Source organism: Sapajus apella, unplaced genomic scaffold (genome assembly GCF_009761245.1).
Source record: "Sapajus apella isolate SASKATOON/1434 unplaced genomic scaffold, GSC_monkey_1.0 scaffold87, whole genome shotgun sequence".
Classification (NCBI taxonomy): Eukaryota; Metazoa; Chordata; class Mammalia; order Primates; family Cebidae; genus Sapajus; species Sapajus apella.
The window spans coordinates 4598076-4621381 of record NW_022437027.1 but is presented as its reverse complement, the minus strand read 5'-3'; the positions used below and the strand labels follow the sequence as shown (position 1 = coordinate 4621381).

At 40.6% G+C, this 23306-nt stretch overlaps 1 protein-coding gene across 4 annotated transcripts in view; it reads left to right on the top strand.

The window, feature by feature from the left end:
• The first annotated feature begins 5333 nt into the window (after positions 1-5333).
• Positions 5334-23306, top strand: part of LOC116534436 (cytochrome P450 2U1) — a 22412-nt gene continuing 4439 nt past the window's right edge. For all 4 annotated transcript variants that reach the window (XR_004261715.1, XR_004261714.1, XM_032254829.1 and 1 more), the window contains exons 1-3: positions 5334-6093; positions 19278-19913; positions 21737-21898. Coding sequence is in view for 2 of the 4 variants with exons in the window: in XM_032254829.1 (XP_032110720.1) it covers positions 5604-6093; positions 19278-19913; positions 21737-21898 (1288 nt within the window). In the remaining 2 variants the exon portion in view is untranslated. The remainder of the gene's footprint in view (positions 6094-19277; positions 19914-21736; positions 21899-23306) is intronic.

Here is a 23306-nt window from a genome sequence, read left to right as displayed (position 1 = left end):
AACAGTCTGAAAAGGAAATTAAGAAAACAATTCCGTTCATAATAGCATCAAAAGAATAAAGTACTTTGGAATCAGTTTAACCAAGGAGGCAAAAGACGTGTGTGCTAAAAGTACAAAGCATTGCTGAAAGAAATTAAGGATCTAAATAGATGGAAAGACAAGGTCAGGAGTTCAAGACCAGCTTGGCTATCATGGTGAAACCCCGTGTCTACTAAAAATACAAATATTAGCTGGGCGAGGTGGTACGCACCTGTAATCCCAGCTACTCAGGAGGCTGAGGAAAGAGGATCACTTGAATCCGGGAGGCAGAGGTTGCAGTGAGACGAGATCACACCACTGCACTCCAGCCTGGGTGACAGAGTGAGACTCCATCTCAAAAAAAAAAAATTTGTGGAAGAACAACATGGACAATTTTAATGATATATTTTATTCATATATTTATAAATTTGTAAATATATAAACAGAAATATAAGGTTTAGAAATACATATATAAGACTAGAAGAATTATATACACAAATGTTATAAAATTACCTCTGAGTGGTAAGAATAAAAAGGTGATAATTTCGTCCTTTATAGTTTCCTGAATTTTCAAATTTTCTACAAAAACTGTATTACTCTTTAAAAAATGAGAATAAAATATTGGCTTTGAAATATCTCATTTGCAATGAGTATGTTCTTGCCTAAAAGAAGAAGTAGGTAACCTTTCAATGTCCATTTTTCTAAAACTTCATTCTTAGTGAGGTTTAGAAACAAGACTTCATTATCAGGCAAAGGAGCTACCTACACAAGGAGGTAACAACCTTGTTTTTTTTGGTTTTTTTTTTGTTTTTTTTGAGATGGAGTCTTGCCTTCTTGCTCAGGGTGGAATGCAGTGGTGTGATCTCAGTTTACTGCAACGTCTGCCTCCTGGGATCAAGTGATTCTCCTACTTCAGCCTCCTGAGTAGCTGGAATTATAGGCAGCTGACAGCACGCCCAGCTAATTTTTTTGTATTTTTAGTAGAATGGGTTTTCACCATGTTGGCCAGGCTGGTCTGGAATTCCTGACATCAAGTGATCTGCCTGCCTCGGCCTCCCAAAGTGCTGGGATTACAGGTGTGGGCCACAGCACCTGGCCCCCTTTTGTTAGTTTTATTGAAGTAACCGGCTTATACTCTGCTATGTAAATATAATTTATTCTTTCAGATTTTATTAAGCATGCTGTAATCAGAGGCCAAGGTCAAAGTCCTGAGAATCCACTTAAGAAGGAGAATGTTAGAATCAGAGGAGTCTTAGAGTCCTTGTGTTACAACTTTCTCATTTGACCAGATGAAGCAAACAAGTCAGAAAGGTTAACAATGTACCCTGGCCAACCCAGTTAGATTTAGGCAGAGGTCCCCATGTGGTTTCCACAATGGTTTCTGCATAGTAAATGGAAGTAAATGAAGGAGAAATAAGGAACAGAGATTTCAGCAACGCTTTGGCCAGAAATGTCAGGAATTGGTAACAATTGTGGCCAGGCTAACTAGTGACTAACTGTTCCTATGAGTACCCACCTCACAAAAGGTGCATCTCATAAATTAAACCTGCTGAGTCCGCTTACTTCACCATGTCTTTTTCTCCAAGATACTGGCTTTTTTGTTTTACTGAGGTATAATTTAACTACAGTGAAATACACAGTTAAGTTTTAACAAGTGCATACATCCAAGTAACCAACACTTCAATCAAGATATAGAACATTTCTACCACCCTAGAAAAATTTCTCAGTGTCCCTTTTGAGCCAATCTACCTCGTTCTGATTTCTATCACCATAGGTTCATTTTGCATATTCTAGAACTTCATATAAACACAGCTATTCAGAATGTACTCTTGTGCCTGGCTTTTTCACTCAGCACATTTTCTGATATTTATGCTGTAGAGTGTGTCATAATTGTTTCATTTTTTATTGTGGTGTAGTCATCTATCAAATAAATATACCATAGTTTCCCTTTCCCCTGCTCTCCTGTTTTACTGAAAGACGTCTGGACTGAGTTCACTTTGGTGTTAAATGAAAAATTGTGTGCTAAACCTGGCACCACTTTGACCAAATAAAGGGAAGTTTTGGGAATTGGATTTTGTGACCTTTGAGATTCTGCCTTATGTTGAAATTTAGATTTCTTTTCAGGGGCCTTTCTCCCTTCATCTCTTCTCCAAGTAATACATAATACATGCAGGTGGAGGGGAATGAAGTGGGTAACACTGAAGATAGGCACGTTTATTTATTCATTATATAGGACATAAAGACTAAACGTAGGAAACAATATCCTGGCCAGTATCACATTCTAATCTTGGTAAATCTGCAAGGTGCAAAAAAGAGGCAGCAATAGTGACAACCTATTAAGTTTAAACTATTATCAAGGACCCAAAGATAACTATTATAATTACAGCTTTTATTTACTGAGTACGAATTGCTAGACATTGTGCTAGTTACTTTATTTAATCCCTATGTCTGATAAAGGTATATTTATTATCCCAATTTCAGCTCAGCAACATGGAGGCTCAGAGAGTACATAAAGCACATAAACACATATATCAAAGACACTCAAAGGAGTATATATGAAGCAAATCATAAGCACTTAAAGGGAACCAAGGTGTTAATTTTTAAATGACCAGTGGAGTTGTGCAACTAAATAGTGTTAATAACATTTCCACTTTCTCTTTTCATTAATTAGCATTTTGCAAACCCTTCTTAAGCCGTGCACTCTCTCTGTTCATGCTCATTGACTCTGGATGGGTGTGGTGTGTGGGATTTACCTCCCAGAGAATTACAAACCAACTGGACAATTGTTGTTTTACAAATAGAGTAATTTAACACCACTCTTTATAACAAAATAAGTACTCAGCTATTTTGAATATACTGTAACCAACAACTCTGACCAAAATCCATGTGGAGCAAGAAGGATACCAGTAGGAAAGTGGGGGGTTTAAAGTTATCCTTAGGGTCTCAATAAAAATGATTTTTCCCATAATCCTCTCACCATCTTACCCCTTCTACCTGCCCAAAAGATCTCTTAGTATTCTCTTCCTTTAATGCTTCTGCTATTATATTTTTATCTATATAAAACAAAAGAAATGAAGCAGAAAGTATTCTTTTATGTGACAAAATCACCCTGAATGGAATTTGGAGAAATTCATCCTTAAGGAGCACTGAATGAACTGTGTGGTTTCATGTTTAAAATAGTATATCCAGCCGAGCACGGTGGCTTTTGTCTTATAATCCCAGCACTTTGGGAGACTGAGGTGGGCAGATTGCCTGAGGTCAAGAGTCTGAGACCAGCCTGGCCAACATAGTAAAACCTCATCTCTACTAAAAGTACAGAAAAATTATCCTGTTGTGGTGGTGCGGGCCTGTAATCCCAGCTACTTAGGAGGCTGACACAGGAGAATCACGTGAACCTGGGAGGCAGAGGCTGCAGTGAGCCGAGATTGCACCACTGCATTCCAGCCTGGTTGACAGCAAGATTCCATCTCAAAAAACAAAAAATTAATATCAAATAGTGTATTCATAATATTATGAACAATATCACTTCCTGTATTCGTTTGCTAGGGCAGCCATAACAAAGTACTACAGACTGGATGTTTTAAACAGCAATTTATATGCTCACCCTTCTGGAGACTAGAAGTCAAAATTCAAGGTGTCAGCAGGGTTGGTTTCTTCTGAGGCTTCTCTCCTGACTTGTAGATGGCGGCCTTCTCCCTGTGTCCTCACATCCTCTTTCCTCTTTGTGTCTTTATCTCCTTTAGACACCAATCTTATTAGATAAGAACCACCCACAGGACTCCGTTTTAGCTTAATTACCTCTTTAAAGGCCAAATACAGCCCAGATTGCCTATCTGCCTCACAGCTGTTAACCTAGTGAAAATGAAAGACAGAGGAAAACACTATACATTCAGTTACAACCTGTACAATAGAAAAGGGTGGCTGTTGGAATTGTTAAATTAGTCACAGCTTCAATTATTTTAAAATCATTTGTAAATTTCAATTGCTTGTATGGGAAGATGTATACAGTGGCTACTGTTTTAGAGAGCAAACGCCCTAGTATCAGATGACATCCAGAATGTCATGTTGAAGATCACATCTGCAAACAAGTAGTTTAAAATTTTTTTAAAAATTCTCTAACAATTTAATAATTCAAAAAAATGAGAAAAGTAGTCTCACAAGTAGTGGTTAATTACAGAAGATGAGAGGTGTGGAGGTTTTTTGTTTGGTGTGCATAGACTTAAAATAACATGAAAATCATGTCAAAAAGAATATGAGAACAGAGTGGACTTGAAATTAAGCATATCTTACTGGCATGACTTGTTTATGGAAAAATAAAACGGATCATGTATTTATTTAAATAAAATAGAGGGCTCACTATGCTTTCTTCGGTCACACTTTTATAGGTACAACGTGGTGTTCAAACTTTTAATGTATGGAGAAAAATGAAAAGGCTAGAAAATTAGTCCAGTACAGATAATTCTATGCTCAACCCAACTCGAACAGAAACCACAGGATTTGGCCTCAACAAGACAGAAAGGGAAGCCCTTATCAGGGAAGCTATTATCCTTATCTGGGAAGATCAAATAAAGACTTTGTTTTTAAAGTACTATACAATTCATATTTAATATTTCAACCTCAGCCTTTCAAGTTTTGTCTAACACCAATAATATTCCCGCCCCGCCTCAACTGGTTATTTTCATTTTGCATTTCTAACTACTTAAATCCCCCCAGCAAATTCTGGCTTCGCTATTTCTGGATTTAAGTACATTTTCTGCTGCACCCAGGCCACACGCAGGAATGGACATAGCTTTCGCTATTCGCATAAAAATTTCCTAGCCCAGGGCGAGCTCTCTGAACGGGACGACTCCTGCCTCGCTGCCCACCCCTCGTTCCCCCAACTCCCGCCACCATCCCTTCCGCAGCGTTGGCTGCCGACACCTCCAGGTTCTGCATTCCAAGGCTTTCCAGCATCCTGCTGTCACGGCGTGGAGGAAAGGGTCCTGCGAATCCCAGTCTGGATAAAGAACCCTGTCTTTTCACTACTACACTGAAGCCTGTGGGAATAGGCCGGAGACGCCATTCGCCCGGCTCCGGTCACAGGTGCTAAGGCCGAGCCATCTCAGGGGCCTGCTCACCAGTTTCGCGCACTCAGTACAGGTCTTGGCACGGTTTATGCACTTGATAACCATGCGTTTGTTAGCTGACAAATGACATTGACAAACGAATGACACAAGGAAATCCAACAGCCAATCAGAGCGCAAGGTTGCGTTGCCAGCATTCTAGTTTCAGGGACAGACACCGCCAAGCCTGACCCAGCAAAGGGGCGTAACAGGACCTCGGAGCAAACTTCAGGTCCTGTGCCCGCTCGTCCGCCGACCCCTCCGCCGGGCAGCCGGCGAGTCCCCAGCTTCCGCCCGGGCCTCGCTGAGTGAAGGCGGCGGGGAAAATGCGCGCGGCGCAGCCAATCCGGGGCGCGCTCCTCCGCTACCAGCCCGCCCCCGACCTTCCAGTGTAGAGCAGGATAGCGGGGCCACGGCGCGAGCAGCTGCGTGCGCGTCTCCTACCGGCAGCGTGGGGAACCCGAGACTGCCAGCACCCCGACCATGTCCTCTCCCCGGTCGCCGCAGCCCCCAGCTGAGGACCCGCCCTGGCCCACGCGCCTCCTGCGTGCCCTTCTGGGGCTGTTGCGGCTGGACCCGAGCGGCTGCGCGCTGCTGCTGTGCAGCCTCGTAGCGCTGCTGGGCTGGAGCTGGCTGCGGCGGCGCCGGGCACGGGGCATCCCGCCCGGGCCCACGCCCTGGCCCCTGGTGGGCAACTTCGGTTACGTGCTGCTGCCCCCCTTCCTCCGGCGGCGGAGCTGGCTGAGCAGCAGGACCAGGGCCGCAGGGATTGATCCCTCGGTCGTGGGCCCACAGGTGCTCCTGGCTCACCTAGCCCGCGTGTACGGCAGCATCTTCAGTTTCTTCATCGGCCACTACCTGGTGGTGGTCCTCAGCGACTTCCACAGCGTCCGCGAGGCATTGGTGCAGCAGGCCGAGGTCTTCAGCGACCGCCCGCGAGTGCCGCTCATCTCCATCGTAACCAAGGAGAAGGGTGAGCTGGGGGTTGTGGGCTGTGGGTACGCAGATGCCGGGGATGAGGCTCCAGGTGCGTGGAGGCTGCGGTTCCTGTGCCCATTCCGGCCGCGCGTGCCCAGCCTGCCTCACACCTGCATCCTGAACAGGTGACGGTGGCGGCTGCGCCTCTCCTTCCTGATGCCTTTAAGATCCCATCAAGTAGTGACGGACACGTGACTTGTTCACACTATAAGATAAGAAACTCATCTGGAGGTTGACAGAAAGTAATAGGGATAGTGGGGGGACAAGGTGGCAAGCCAGGTTCCATCTTTCCAAAAGTCTCCCCTTCCATGAGCTGTGACCTCGGAGAGAAACTTTGGCCCCCATGTTAAAAAGAGGGAAGGATATTCTTTTTACTTTGTGAGTTTCGAATGCAAGAACTTAAGAAGATATTTTTCCAATAAGATAAAAAGTTCAGAAAACACAGTAGAAGGCTGTTACCAAACCTCGGGCGCTGGTTCATAGCCTCTGATTCCTGCGTATGGGAGTCTAATTGGACATTTTTGCGGGTTGAGAAATGTGTTATCTGCTGCAATGGAATGTCCAATCTATCCAGTCTCTACCGTCCCCCTTTGTCTTACTGGCTGGCTTAGGTCTCTGACTTCTTCTCTGATTCACTCCTACCCATCAATTAGGTGTTAAATGCAGTTTCCTCAGGGAAGCCTTTTCTCATGGCCTCTGCAAGTAGGGGAGGCTCCCTTGTTAGCACACGGTCCCTTGCCCAAGCATTTTTTCTTCACTGCACTTTTCAAAACTGAAGCTACTAGCTTTATGACCTTAGGCCTGGAATCTATTAAATAAATGAATACAATTTCCTGTCCCTAGAACAGGGCAAGGAGAGATCTAGGCTTTTCAGAATCTGATAAAGCCAGAGTTTTGCATTAGGATTTTAAATGAAAAGCACAAATACTGTATGATCCACTTATATGAGGTGTCTCCTAGGGTAGTAAATTCATAGAGACAGAAAGTCTCAGTTTTGCAAGATGAAAAAAGTTCTGTGGATGGATGGTAGCAATGGTTGCACAACAGTGTGAAAGTACCTAATGCCATTAAGGTGTGCGCTTAAAAATGCTTAAGATGGTAAATTTTATATGTATTTCATCAGAATTTTTAGAAAAGAAAAGCAGTTAAGCTTTCTCCAGGCAGCCATGAATTCTCAAAAGAGAATTCTAGGTAGAAGTAGTATTACGAAGGCATGCAGTGGGCAAGGTGTGAACTGTGACATTTTTCAGTGGGGCATTTAAAGTACTATGATCTTTATCCCTACTCATTAAAAATAATTAATATAATGTCTTAGTGCTCATCCATGTTGCAGCATATGTGAAAATTCTCTTTTGAAGACTGAATAATATTCTGTCATATGTACAATCATCCCTCCTTATCTGTAGGGTATTCATTCCAGGAACTTCTGTGAATAACAAAGCCCTAGGATGCTCAAGTCCCTGATATAAAATGGTGTAGTATTTGCATATAGCCTATGCAGATCCTCTTGGATACTTTAAAACATCTCTAGATTCTTTATGATACCTACTATAATATAAATGCTATGTAAATAGTTATCATACTGTATTGTTTTAGGGATGACAAGAAAAATGTCTACACGTTCAGTACAGATGTGGTTTTTTTGATCTGTGGTTGGTGGAACCCACAGATGTGGAACCCACGAATGTGAAGGGTCAACTATATATACCACATTTTGTTTACCTGTTCATCCATTGATAGCCACTTGTGCTTGTACCTTTGGGCTATTGTGAATAATGCTGCTATGAATAGAAGAGTACAAATATCTGAGTTCCTAGGAGTTGCTTGATCATGTGGTAATTCTGTGTTTAATTTTTTGAAGAATTGCCATACCATTTTCCAGTGGGTACCCAGGGATCCCAATTTCTCCACATCATCACCAACACTTTTTTTTTTTTTCACACTTGCTTTTAAGATTGGGTTTACGTGTTACCTCTTTGAGACTGTGTTCTCTGAGATGCTTCCCTACCCTGCAGAACGAGATGAACTTCTATGATACCGTTGTTTCATTTTAAGACCTTCCCAGTCCCTTCCAATCAATCCACAAGTCTTATCGATTCCAACAGCAGATATGTGTGCTACATCCATCTACTTTTCTCCATTTCCACTGCCAGTACCCTCATCCAAGCTACCATCATTTATTATTTCTTCTTTTTTTCTAAAGCTACCATAATTTCTAATCTGATACCTTAGAATCCTCTTAACTAGCCTGCTTGCTTCCACTCCAGATTTTCATCCACAGAGCAGCCAAAAGGATCTCTTACATAACAGGAGTCAAATCATGTAGCTCTCTGGCTGAAATCAATTGCCTCCCCACTCCATAGTTGACCTACTGTGGCCTGAAGGATCTGGCTGTTGCCTGCCTTTCTCTTTTTCAGCCCTCCCTTCACGTGTATATTTCAACCTAGCCTTCCTACTCTAGATTGAGTAGATCTAGACTACACTACTGATTTCTGCACTACACTAAGCTGATTTCTGCCATGCCTGGGCCTGCCTCAAGGTATGACATTTGTCTTCTTTGGGCCTGGAACAACTTCTTACTTGACTGATTGCTTGCCATCTCTCAGGCCTCTCAGGCCAGTTGTCACCTTTCAGCACTATTTTGGTCAATGGCAAGTACCATCTCTTATTTTATCTTATTCATATTTTTCTCATTCAACACTGGAAAGTATTTAGCCTATTACCACTCCCACCTCCCAATGGAATGTGAATTTCTTTAGGGCAGAGACTTTCTTCCTTTTGTTAACCACCGTATCCCTACTTCTTAGCACAGAATAGATAACCAAAAGATGAATGAATTCATGCATACAAGCATCTATTGATGTACCTATCACATTTTATTGTAATTTGTTTTGTGTGTCTGTCTCTTTTGAATTTCTTAAGGCAGGAATTAGATTTTCTTCTTTGAGATCCTAACAGTATAGTTCCCAATTCTTAATAAAACAGTTTATCACAGTGCAGTTTATCAGAGTGCTTCTTGGTGACCACTGTCTGGTTGAGAATCTATAACGAGGTCATTTCTAAGCATTATTTCGACCACTGTTTATTATTAAATCTCTATTTAGAAAAGAGCTGGGAGCCTGGGGGCAATTTAGTGTTTCAGTATCTCAACTAAAGTATTTATTCCCCCAAGAGACAGGATTTTTTTAGGCAGTGCTGCTCTGGTGTGTGTTGGGTGAATGTGCTGTAAAAGAATTAATGAGAGAAATTTCAGTGACTGGAGAAGGTGTTGACAGGATAATGCAAGGCAAGAACCATCTGGCACAAAGAAAATGCCTGTGGACTTAACTTGGAATGAAGAACAGATCATCTGATAAGAAAATGTAGCTAGCAGAGGATTTTTAAAAATCAAACTTTTTCAAGAGTGAAGAATAAAAAGGGAGGATGTGAGTTTATTTCAAGATGATCATCAAAGGATGAAGGGGCAGATGAGTTGTGAGGGGACTTCCCAGATCAAGAAATGGACAGCATTATTAGCCTGAAGAAGAGAGGCCACTGTGACTACAGTCAAGACGCTCAGCTCAGCAAGATGTGAGGAGAGCTCAAACCACCGCTGGCTACTGTGCCCAGTAGCAAAGGAGTAAATGTGATATTGTCCAGAAACAAGATGTGTAGGCCGTAAAAGAAAAGAAATTATGTTAGGAACTAAAGGCCAATAACATTATTCAATATTTATTAGCTTTTGAAAGAACGTTGCTGCTGAAGTTTGTGAGACTAGCAGAGAAGGGTATGTTTTATAAACAGTGATGTGCAAAGAGAGGCTAGACATAGCTGACTTAACACATTTGCTGAGAAGTTCTAGAATGTAGGAAGTTTATTATGTTTAAATTTTTCACAATTTCATGATTAGACAAGTTGGTGTTCTTCTCAAGCCCATGAAAACTACAGTAAACTAGACAGGCCGTAAAGATGCTGTGTCCATCATGCTGATTGATGCATTTCCTAAGCACAAAAAGAAAAGAAAATTACAAAATCAGAGCTAAGGCTACCAAAGGAGTATTTCGCTGTAAGTGTGCTGCTATGGTTTAAAGGTGTCCCCAAAAGTTTGTGTATTGGAAACATAATCCCTAATGCAAGAATGCTGAGAGGTGGGAACTTTAAAAGATAATTAGGTTGTGAGGGCTCTGCCCCTATCAGTGGATTAATGCTGTTATCACCAGAGTGGGTTAGTTATTGTGGGAGTGAGTTTCTGATAAGAAGGATGAGTTTGGCCCCCTTTCTCTCTCCCTCTTTCTTTCATCCTCTCTTACCCTTCTGCCTTCCACCATGGGATGATGCAGCATGAAGGCCCTTGCGAGATGCCAGTGCTATACTCATGGACTTCCCAGCCTTCAGAACTGTAAGAAATAAATCTCTGTTCTTTATAAATTGCCCAGCCTGTTTAGCAACACAAAACAGGCTGAGACATGTGATCTGTTTCTTCTAAAAGGTTTGTATACATCACATTTTTATTATTATGTATTCAGATATAAAGCTCAAAGAACAGTATAAACTTGATTATCTGCGGCTCAGATTTGCTTCAGACTCATAAATAATACATAGCTTTATTTGGTATGGTCTTCTAAAACTTGCATATGTTGGATACTTAACGTATCTTTCTCTAAAGCTTTGTTATTTAAAAGTGTTATGTTTTATCTGTATTGTGCAGTATTCTACTAAATAGATTGAATAAAATGGGATCATATTATTTCTCTTTCACTGTTGATAATGATTAGGTAAATGTTACTTTTTTTGCTCTTACAAACTGTGCTAACACAAATTTTTGTAGGATAGTGGTTGTGAAAGTAGAAGAAGAAATACTGATTTGGCTCTTAAAGCCTGGTATGGCTCAGTTAATATCACCAGAGAACTGGAACAAGAGTCAAAGCAAGTTGCAAGGCCTTAAAAGAAAGGCCATAAAAGAAGGCAAAAGAAATTTTGAAGAAGTTTAAAAGTATGGGGGATAGATCAGTCTGATATATATCTGAAAGGGGAACAAGACGCAAAATGAAATCAGGAAAAGAAGATAAACAGAAAATGAAAGTTCATCTGGGGAATTTGAAAATGAGTGAGGAAAACAAGTTAACTGAGTATGCAATAAAATAGGTGTTTGAAATGATTTTGAAATAGTTATGCACTCACATTGAGATGGCCTGAATTCCCCTTAATAGGAACACTTCTATGATCCTGTGGAAGGAAAGGGTAAATGTAATCAGTGTACAGTACCCTCTGTGTTCAGTAGGTAAAGATGTATATGTGGTCAATGTAAAATTGCTTCATGTTTGATGTATTTTGCATATTTTTATCATAGTAGAATGTGTTACTGGAAAACAAAACATGGAAAATGAGAAGGACTGAACATCATCTGTGATGAGCATTACTTCGAGACAGTATTGACATTTTCATGTATCACCCTCCAGTCTTTTTTCTACACTTACATGTATTTTAAAAAATATATTTGCCTCCTTAAAATGGAGTTTTCATAATTTTTAAAATTGCTTTTTATCACTGAAAGAATGATAAACATATTTTCATATTATTAAATAGACTCCTGTAAAGTTCTTAGGAGCTGTATAATGTCCCTTTGTGAGAATGTATCATTGTCAATTTAGTATATCCTTTATTTGGTTTGAGTTGGATTTTTATGTGTCCACTGCCTACCACCTGTTCCTTGGACAAGAATACCCGCTTCTTCTGAGGAATTCTTTATTCCTTACCTCAGTCCCTTTACCCTTAACTTTGGTTGGAATGGGAGATGCCATATCTTTACATGAAGTCATCTTCTTGGCCACAGTGATAAGTTGAGGGACACACTGGCCAAAGGTGACTGATCAGAATTTCTAACCTTTTTGTAACTGGTTACTCTGTAGGCTAGGCACAGAACTCAGCAATTCACAACTACACATCTATCCTCAAATAGTTTTGGGCTAAGAATAGCATGGAATAGTTAGAAACTTCAAGCCACAAAATTAATTTCAGGTGTCCCAAGTTGGTATCACCACAGGACACCTTGCTGAAATATTTGAATCGTTCCGCAGAATTTCTCAGGTTGATCTAGAAAATAGAGGGCTTTTCCTTTTGGTGGTGAAACTGGGAAAACAGGAATCTCAGGATAGCTCACGTTTCATAGAAAAGCTGGTTTGTAGTTGGAAAGAATGAAGACAGAGAGAGAGGAGGGAAAAATAGGTGCAGGGTGAAAAGAGTTCTGTGACATTCAGTATTTCCCGAAGTGGCAATACCCCTTCCTTCCTGTTTTTTCATTCCGTAGCCTAACTGGCCTGTTCGATGAACTAGCTTGAGAGTATATTTTTGTTATTCCCAACCAAAAGAGTCCTGATTTTTGCCTAGCCATTTTGCTAGGCAATATATTTCTAAAATACAAATGTGTAGTTTAAAAAATGGTTAGTAGATGATAAGATCAAGGACCCAACAAAGAAAAAAATAATGTTTTTTAATAAACAAGACAAAGCAGAGATGTTATATGTGATATATTAAATAAGGATAGGGTCGGGTGCGGTAGCTCATGCCTGTAATCCCAGCACTCTAGGAGACCGTGGCAGGTAGATCACCTGATGTCAGGAGTTTGAGACCAGCCTGGCCAGCATGGTGAAACCCTGTCTCTACTAAAAATGCAAAAATTGGCCAGGCATGGTGTCATGTTCCTGTAGTCCCAGCTACTCAGGAAGTTGAGGCAGGAGAATCGCTTGAACCCGGGAGGCAGAGGTTGCAGTGAGCCTAGATCGTGTCACTGCATTCCAGCCTGGGTAAGAATGTGACTCCATCTCAAAAAAAGAAGGAGAGAGGGTAGGTAGAATTGGTATCAAATCCTGAAGCTGGTGTGGAAGACCCTTTCTATCCAAGAAAAGAGGAGGCCCAACAACACTTAGCCTCTGAATACTCTGCAGCAGCAGATTTGGTCATGGTTAAAGACAGGAGGAATGATTAAACTTTAGTAGCCTAGGAAATAGTTTATGGGCCTTTATTTAACAAAGGGAGAGTTCTAGTTTCAGGAGTGGTTAAGACATTTCCATTCCTTCTTTGTCTCAGCAATCACACACCATACCAGAGGGGTGCAGAACAGAAGCATACACTCTATCCACAGTGAAATGAAATGACACATCTACATTTCTGCACCATAACACCTGAAGACAAAGTGGCTGTAGGATTGGCAAATGACTTAATAGAGTGGAGGATGACTACCCCTAAGCATCTACAGAGAGGGATGCCAGTGGAGTATGAGAGAATAGAATAACTACTCCCCTCGTTTACCATGCAGAATCTCAGAAAGGGTTAGGAATTGGAGGTAGCAGTGATAGTAAGAGAAAGAAATGAGCCAGTAGACTGAGAACAAGAATAGTTTGAAATGCACATAAAATAAGATCAGGTCCTTATCACTGCCCCCACCTCTGCAAAAAATAGTAGGTAGATGCTCTGGAGAGCCTTGGCTGGGGAATGGGAGGTGGGAAACAGATATAGTCTGGCAAAATGAAAAGTTGCTTCTAGACAAAGACAGAACTCTTGAAATGCTTCAACTGGGTGAAAGTTTGACAAAGAACCCTCAACAACCCTGGCCACCAACAAGGAAAACAAGGACGTTTCTCTGTCTTGGCCTAGACCTTGGCACGGAAAATGTTTTCCCACTCTCAGTCTTAAGTGGCAACTACATGCTTGATGCTGCCATTTCTTCTTTTCTTTCTTTCTTTCTTTTTTTTTAGACAGAGTTTTTCTGTCACCCAGGCTGAAGTACATTGGCATGATACCAGCTTACTACAGCCTTGACCCTCCAGGCTCAAGTGATCCTATCACTTCAGCTTCCCGAGTAGCTGGAACTATAGGTTTGAACCACCTACACCCAGATAATTATATACACACACACACACACACATACACACACACACGTGTGTGTGTGTATGTGTGTGTGTGTGTGTGTGTGTATAAATTTTAAAGACAGGGTCTCACTGTGTTGCCAGGCTGGTCTCAAACTCCTGGGTTCAAGTGATCCTCCCACCTTGGCCTCCCAACCTGCTAGGATTACAGGCATGAGCCACCATGCCCAGCAGATTTTGCTATTTTAATGAAAAAACAGCCATATGTAAACAAATTAGTGTGACTCATGAACTGGCTGTGTTCCAGTTAAACTTTATTTACAGACCATGAAATTTGAATTTCTTTTTTGCCCCTTGATTTTACATTAAAGGAAAGATTTAAATTTCATGTGATTTTCAATATCACAAATAATCTTCTTTGGATTTCTTTTCAACCATTTATAAGTGTAAAAGCTAGTCTTGGCTCTCTGGCTGTACAATGGCAGCAGGCTGGAATTGGCCTTTGGGCTGTAGTTTGACAACCACTCAACTAGACTTTAAGCATGTTAAAAATGTAAGAGTAGGCTGGGTGTGGTGGCGCACACCTATAATCCCAGCACTTTGGGAGGCCGAGGCGGGCAGATCATGAGGTCAAAAGATTGAGACCATCCTGGCCAACAATGGTGAAACCCCATCTCTACTGAAAACACAACAATTAGTTGGGCGTGGTGTCTCGTACCTGTAGTCCCAGGTACTTGGGCGGCTGAGGCAGGAGAATCGCTTGAACCTGGGAGGTAGAGGCTATAGTGAGCTGAGATTGGGCCACTGCACTCCAGCCTGGGTGACACAGTGAGACTCCATCTCAAAAAAAAAAAAAGAAAAAGAATGTAAGATTGAACATTCACCCTGTTTGTCTCAACCTAAAAGAAGATGAGAACAAGGTGGGGCAGGAATTAACAAAGCAGATAAATCTCAAAATAGTATGTTAGAAATGAGTAATTAGAATAAATGTAAAAGAACTAAACTTACTGGCTAAAGGACAGCTTGCCAGGATGGATTTTTTAACATCCAATTATATAGTGTTTTAAGAGACATAATCTGTCTTCCCCAACCAAAAGACATTCCCCCAACATAAGGGTATAGAAAAGTTCAAAATGAAAAGGTTTTACAGTACTAAGAAATACTTTAAAAAGAAAAGCTGGTTCCTTTTTGACAAAATGTACTCTAAGTGATACTTTATTGTTTAAAAAAAAAAGGGCATTCATGATAAAAGGATCCATTTTTTAAAAAATGAAAAAACAGGAGGATATAATTGTAAGCTTGAATGTACCTAACAATGTCATCTAACATGTATCTGTATCTAACAGCATAAATATAAATCTGTATAGCTACACTGATATTTATCTACCTTTAGCAAAAACTTATAGAACTGTAAAGAGAAACTGACAAATCCACCATTATAGCAAAATAGTTTAATATAAGTATTTGGTTGAGAGATCAAGCAGTTAAAAATTTGTTAAGGATGCAGAAAATTTGGTTTTGACTGTTATCAAGCTTTCCCTGTTGGACATATAGAGAGGACATATTCCTCAAAATTACTTGGACAAACATTCTTCTCAACTTTATTAAGAAATTTCATTGGCCACATACTAGGGTAAAAAAGCAAGCAAATGTCAAATATCAGCATGAGATAAACCAGGTAAGATAGCAAAGAAGACTCAAAGTAGAAGCATGTTTTGTTGTTGTTGTTGTTGTAGTTTAAATAATGAAAATACATGGAACAAGACTTGTGGATTGCAGCTAGAGTCGTTCCCAGACAGAGGTTAATATAGAGCTTTAAATTATTTATTAAGATAAAGGTCTGACTCATTTATTAATGAGTGAGATGGCCAACTTTATGTATTATAAAAAGAAGAGAATAACCTAAAGGAAATGAGAAACATATTCCAATTTTAGACAAATCCTTTCAGAGACAAAGACTACACCCTGGCTTATTTTAGGAGGCCAGTATATTCAGACAAATACAGCATGAGAAAGAAAACCTATAAGCCATTGTCATTCGTGAATATACTATTAAAAAAAAACCTTACCTTAGGAAACCAAAGCGAGCAATTTTTAAAAGAAACTTAAAAACAAGCAAGTTTAGATTCATTCTTAGATTACAAGTTCAATCATCATAAAGAAGGCAATTTTCAAATTAATCTAGAAATTAAGTGGATCTGCCTGAGAATGAAGACATAGGAGCTACAAAGTGGGCATCCAAGCCAAGTTCTGCCAGCAGAAATTATGCCTCTCCTAGGGTCTTGGTGGCCACATCAGGAGAAAAACAGGCTCAGAGTGGGGCTGAGGCCTGGGGATGAACCCGAGCCCTCCCAGGAATCAACTTAGTTGCCAGTCACTACCTATTAGGCTCTTCCACCCACTGCCTACACCTCAACAAACACCTCTTTGCTCTGTGGATCCCCCAGGCCTCTGTTTTTTTTTTTTTTTTTTTAAAAGAAAAAGAAATTAAATGCAGTTCCAACCAAAATCCCAAGATAAGTTTGAGAAACTAATTTTGAAGTTTTTGAAACAGTTTTTTAAAAGAACGAGGTTTTGTAGGGAAGAGGGACTTCCCTATTGGATATAAAAAATTACTATAAAATCTATATCTTATAAAATAACAGTAATTAAGACAATATGCTTTAAGCACAGTGATAAGCAACTAGAAAGCCTGTGAACTGGCCCACCCATATATAGGAAATGTGTGTCAGAGATAGCATTACAGATTGGTGGTGAAAGGTAAGGTACAGTGGGGACTGTTTGACAAATCATGCTTGAACAATAGGTTGTCTACATGGGGAAAAAATGCTTGGATTCCTACCTCACAATAGGTAGGTGTACCTAACACAAATATAAATTCCAGGTAGATTATAAAAACTTAAATGTGAAAACAAAATTTAAATTTGTACAAGAAAATAGAGAATGTGTTTATGAACCCATGGTAGGAGGAGATTTCTAAAATAAGACATGCAGCACAAATCAAATGATTGACAAATCCAACTATATTTAAAACTTCTGTTTATTAAATAATACAATTTAAAAAGTAAAAAAAAATCACATGATAAGAGAAAAGATCTGCTATGGATGTCAAATATGTAAGAAAAAGAAAATTGCACAGTAGATAAATGCAAATTACAGAATAGGAAACCTGGCCAATAACCATATAAGAAGCTGCTGTGACCCACTGGTAACAGAGAAATGCAAATAAAAATCTGATGAGATACGTTTCAGCCTTCTGATTGACAAAACTAAAAACATTGACAAGTATCAAGTGATGGCAACTATTCTGAACAAATGAGAACATTTAAACACTTCAGTGAATAAACTTTCAGAGTACTCTGCACTTCAGAGAGTAATCTGCAATGTCAAGTCATACTAAATATGTACCTATCTTATGACTCATCAGTCAGTCCAGTCTTAGCAATCAATGTCTTTTAAATTCTGAGAAAGTCCAATGGTAGAATAAATAACATGCGAAGTCTTTAGAAATCCGCCCCCTCCCCCCCCATGCATCCTTTCTCAGAGGGTATGCTTCAGCAAAATGAGGGAGTAAAACAAAGAAGAAGAAATATAATTCAGGATATGGGTTCCAACACAGAAGAGTCTTTTTTTTTTTTTTGAAACAGAGTCTTGCTCTGTTGCCCAGGTTGGAGTGCAGTGGCATGATCTCAGTTCACTGCAACCTCTGCCTCCTGGGTTCAAGCAATTCTCCTGCATCAGCCTCATGAGTAGCTGGGATTACAGACATACACCACCACACCCAGCTAATTTTTATATTTTTAGGAGATATTAGGTTTCAGCAGTCTCGAACTGCTGACCTGGTGATCTGCCTGCCTCAGCCCCCAAAAGTGCTGGGATTACAGGTATGAGCCACCCCTCCCAGCCCCGACACAGAAGAGTCTAAGAAAATCCCTAAATGATAACTAATAGAAATTACAAAACGTGAACCAAAGGCCTACAGAGCAACCACTGCAGATTTGAGCAGGCATTTGGAAGATTCCAAAAATTGTGTGATACATTTGACTGCATGGATATTTATATTGAAAGACATTTTATAGGAATATTAAAGAATATGAGAAAACTTGATCACAGAGCAGGGTCTTTATTTCATTTGCCGCTGTATCTACTGAACCCCCATGCCTGGCACATAGTAAGAATTCAGAAGTAATATAGGAAGGAAGGAGAACTAGCTGAAATGATAGAGTATACCATGGAAAATAGGATGAAATATGTGACAGAAAACAAAGAATATTTGAGAACAATTTGATACTGGAAGCAATTTTGTAGAGTTTGATGGTGGGATGCATAAGTGAAAATCAAATAAGATGTAGTTGTGGATGACCTTAACAAATTCATATGTTTTGAAATCAGGGCTGCTGCCAATAACAGACATTTTAGATCACCTGCCAGTTTATTAGATTCCAAATTTTGATGTCCAATAGTTCTAATCTAGTTGGGCTATTCATTTAGTCAGCCAATATTTAACAGCCTTCTCTTATGTACCAAGCACTATGCTAGAAGCTGGATTTTAACGGTGAGCACGAGATATGGTCTCTGCCCTCATGTTAATCTGTTGCTATAATTATCCTTCAGTTCAGAATGTTTAGAATATAAGTGTTTAGAATATGGGGATATATAGCCTGAAATATTTTTCTGTCTTTTTTTTCTTTTTTTAGAGGCAGGGTCTTACTCTGTCACCCAGGCTGGAGTGCAGTGGCATGATCATAGTTGACTGCAGCCTCCAACCCCTGGGCTCAAGTGATTCTCCCACCTTAGCCTCTCGAGTGCCTGGGCTTACAGATGCATGCCACCCCACCTGGCTTGCTATTTATTTATTTGAGATGGGCTCTTGCTCTGTGCCCAAACTGGTCTTGAATTCCTGGCCCCAAGCAGTCCTCCCACCTCAGTTTCCCAAAGCTCAAGGATTATAGGTATGAAGCACTGTACCTGGCCACCTGAGAAATTTTCTAAGCCTGGATTCAGTCTTATGAAATCTAATACTTTGAAATGCACACTAACTTTGGAAATTGAAACTCATTGCTTTTCATTTCACCAGGAGTTACTATCTATAATAATCTTTAGAGCAAATTCTCCTAATTTAATTAGATATGATTTTTGTTATTATTTAGAAACACATATACTATCTTGATAACTAAATTTTGCCAATCATTCTTCTTGACTAGTGGTCTTTAGCTGTATATGAGGAGCTTTCTATAAGTGACTTGAAAAATACAGAATCCACTCCATGGTACGTCCTGTTCAGTGTTATCAGGAATGCTGTTTCTCATCTTCCTTTCTTGGTGTCCCTTTGCAGGGGTTGTGTTTGCACATTATGGTCCTGTCTGGAGACAACAAAGGAAGTTCTCTCATTCAACTCTTCGTCATTTTGGGTTGGGAAAACTTAGCTTGGAGCCCAAAATTATTGAGGAGTTCAAATATGTGAAAGCGGAAATGCAAAAGCACGGAGAAGACCCCTTCTGCCCTTTCTCCATCATCAGCAATGCCGTCTCTAACATCATCTGCTCCTTGTGCTTTGGCCAGCGCTTTGATTACACCAATAGTGAGTTTAAGAAAATGCTTGATTTTATGTCACGAGGGCTAGAAATCTGTCTGAACGGTCAAGTTCTCCTGGTCAACATATGCCCTTGGCTTTATTACCTTCCCTTTGGACCATTTAAGGAATTAAGACAAATTGAAAAGGATATAACCAGTTTCCTTAAAAAAATCATCAAAGACCATCAAGAGTCTCTGGATAGAGAGAACCCTCAGGATTTCATAGACATGTACCTTCTCCACATGGAAGAGGAGAGGAAAAATAATAGTAATAGCAGTTTTGATGAAGAGTACTTATTTTATATCATTGGGGATCTCTTTATTGCTGGGACTGATACCACAACGAACTCTTTGCTTTGGTGCCTGCTGTATATGTCGCTGAACCCCGAAGTACAAGGTAATTAATAGGTGTTTCCTTTGTTCATGGCAAAACCAGGTAATTTAAGTCAGGATTAGCAACCTCAGTGATCTGGTAGCTCCTAACACTGAGCAATGTCTTCAGGCTGGGAAACAAATACTTGCAACTCATAGGGAGCTGGTAAGATGTTAACAGTGAAACCCAAGTTTCTAGACAGTAGGCCTAATGTCATAACTTGCTTACCCCTGCTTAAATCTCTACAGGTCTGATTCTGTGTGAAATCTATGATTGTGAAAGACGTTTAGAGAAGGACATTCTACAATTGAAGGAATCATAATGTTCATCTGAACATGTCTTTGTGTTTGTGTGTGTGTGTGTGTGTGTGTGTGTGTGTGTGTGTGTGTGTGAAACTGGAGAACAGAGGCTCAGAGAAGTTGTGTGACTTTCACAGGGTCACACAACTAGTTCTACCACCTCAGTCCCAATAGATCCTGAAAGTCAGTGGCAGTTCAGAGTAGAAGAATACAAGGAGTATGGTGTACATTAGTTTCTGTTGCCGTCATAACAAATTACCACAAATTGAGTGACTTAAAACAACACAAGTTTCCTAAAGTTCTACACATTGGAAGTCTGATATGTGTCTCATTGGGCTGAAAATCAGGATGTTGACAGAGCTGCATTCCTTTCTGGAGGCACTATAAGAAGAATCATTTTCCTTGCTGTTTCTGGCTTCCATAGCTCATGGCTTCCTTCTTCTGTCTTTGAAGACAGCAGTGTTGCATTTCTCTAACCATTTGTTCGTAGTCACATCTTCTTCTGACTCTGAACTCAACGGGCAAAGGTTATCTGACTGAAAAACCCACGTTCTTAGATTGGGCACACCCAGATGACCCAGGAAAATCTTCCCATCTCTATGTCCTTAAGTTAATTATATCAGTTTAGTCCCTTTTGCCATGTAAGGTATTATATTTACAGACTCCAGGGGATTAGGGTGTGGACATCTTATATGGACCATTATTCTGCATACTATACATGTGATTATACCTGCCTGAATTAATTATTGCTGAGTAACAACTACCCCAAAATTTGCCAGCTTTAAAAAAACCACCACCATATATTATCTCCCATTTTCTGAGGGTCAGGAATCCAGGAATGACTTCCAGTTTAGGGTTTCTCATGAAGTTAGAGTTAGGATGTTGGCTGGGGCTGTAGACCTGACTGAGACCAAAGGATCCACGTCCAAGGTGGCTATCCATATGACTGTTGGCCAAGTTCCTTACCACTCTGACCCTTTCATAAGGCTGCTTCACTTAGTGGCTTCCTTCCCTAAAAGTGAGCAACCTGAGAGAGAGAGAGAGAGACTGGCAAAGATGAGGAGCCACACTATCTTTTATAATCTAGTCTCAGAAGTGACATGCCCTCACTTCTGTCTTATTCTCTTGGTCACATAGACCAACTTAGTACAGAGTGGGAGGGGACTGCATAAGGATATAAACCACAAGAATGGGGATCATTGGAGGCCACCATAGGCTATCATATGGGGTCACAGTTTATTTAGAGAGCAATCCCATGTTCATATGAGAGTATGACTTAGGATGCTCCTGAATCCAGAGTGCTTTCTCTTTGGCCCCTCTATCTGTTCTACTATCCCACTTTTAAGTCACAGGGTGGTACAGGCACCCTGGGGCTAGCTGTCTCTACTTGAAATTTCTGACCAATGCTTCAGCTTCACTGAGGAAGAGTCAGGCCTGAACTGCCAACTGATCAGTTATATGTTAGTGGTGATGGAAAGTATGCAGAGGAAGGCAGGTTCAACTCTCTCCCATGCTTATCTTCTGGTTTATTCTTTCCTTTTTACATAGAGAAGGTTCATGAAGAAATTGAAAGGGTCATTGGCACCAACCGAGCTCCTTCTCTCATGGACAAAGCCCAGATGCCCTATACAGAAGCCACCATCATGGAAGTGCAGAGGCTAACTGTGGTGGTGCCACTCGCCATTCCTCATATGACCTCAGAGAACACAGGCAAGTCCAGGGTCTTCCTCTTTGAATACCCTTGATGGAAGCAGGGCCCTCTAATCCAGAGTTGAGGGGCGTGGTGACTGTTGCCTACCTTGATCCTTCTGAAGATTTACCATTGTATCATAGATAATAAAATGTCTAGGGAATGTCCAGCCCTCTGCTGTGCATTACTGTTGTACTAGAATTCCACCACTGCTTAGTTTTATTAGTAGCTCTCTAGCCTTCAGAGCATACACACTTATACTGGCAAAACAAATAATGCCACAATTTAAATTGGCTATGTTGGCAGAAAAAGCTCCAGAATTGACAAAGGCTCATTTTCATGGAGGTCAGAAGAGCTAGTCTAAATGTGGAGTTAAGGATTTTGCCTGAAAGTTATCTTACTTCAACTTTTAAAATTCTGCAGCTGAAGCATAATATTAAAGAATTAGAAGGCTGGGCATGGTGGCTCACACTTGTAATCCCAGCATTTTGCGAGGCCAAAGCAGGCAGACGGATCTCTTGAGGTCATGAGTTCAAGACCAGCCGGGACAAGATGGTGAAACCCTGTCCCAACTAAAAATACAGAAATTAGCCAGGTATGGTGGTGCATACCTGTAGTCCCAGCTATTCAGGAGGCTGAGGCAGAAGAATCACTTGGACCTGGGAGGTTGCAGTGAGCTGAGAGTGTGCCATTGCACTCCAGCCTGGGTGACACAACAAGACACTGTCTCAAAAAAAAAAAAAAAAAAAAAAAAAAAAGGCCAGGCACAGTGGCTCACACCTGTAATCCCAGCACTTTGGGAGGCCCAGGAGAGTGAATCACTTGAGGCCAGGAGTTCAAGACCAGCCTAGCCAACATTGTGAAAACCCATCTCTACTAAAAATACAAAAATTAGTCGGATATGGTGGCATGCTCCTATAGTCCCAGCTACCCGGTAGACTAAGGCAGGAGAATCACTTGAACCTGGGAGGCGGAGGTTGCAGTGAGTGAAGATTATGTCACTGCACTTCAGCCTGGGTGACAGAATGAGACCCTGTCCAAAAAAAAAAAAAAAAAAAAAAGAATTAGAATAGCCCTTCTTATTCTAAAGTCACCAGTTTTAACCTCTCACTTACAGTGAAATATGTCTAATGTCTATTTAGTCATGTCCAGACTCTCTTTCAACATCCCTATTAACAAGGAATTTACCTCTGGAGATAGCCCATAATATAATGGGCCTGATCTAGATTTAAGACAGGTATAGCATGCTGTTGCTTATAAATGACACTGGATCATGTAACAGGATTGTTTGGTACAAGTTATATAGACTGTGTACAGCATCTTTTGGGCATTGTTTAAAGTGCATATTGACTTGCCAGCTGGTAAGAGCCAGGGTTGGCTTCCCTGTACATCTCTTTTTTTTTTTTTTTTTTTTTTTTTTTTTGATGG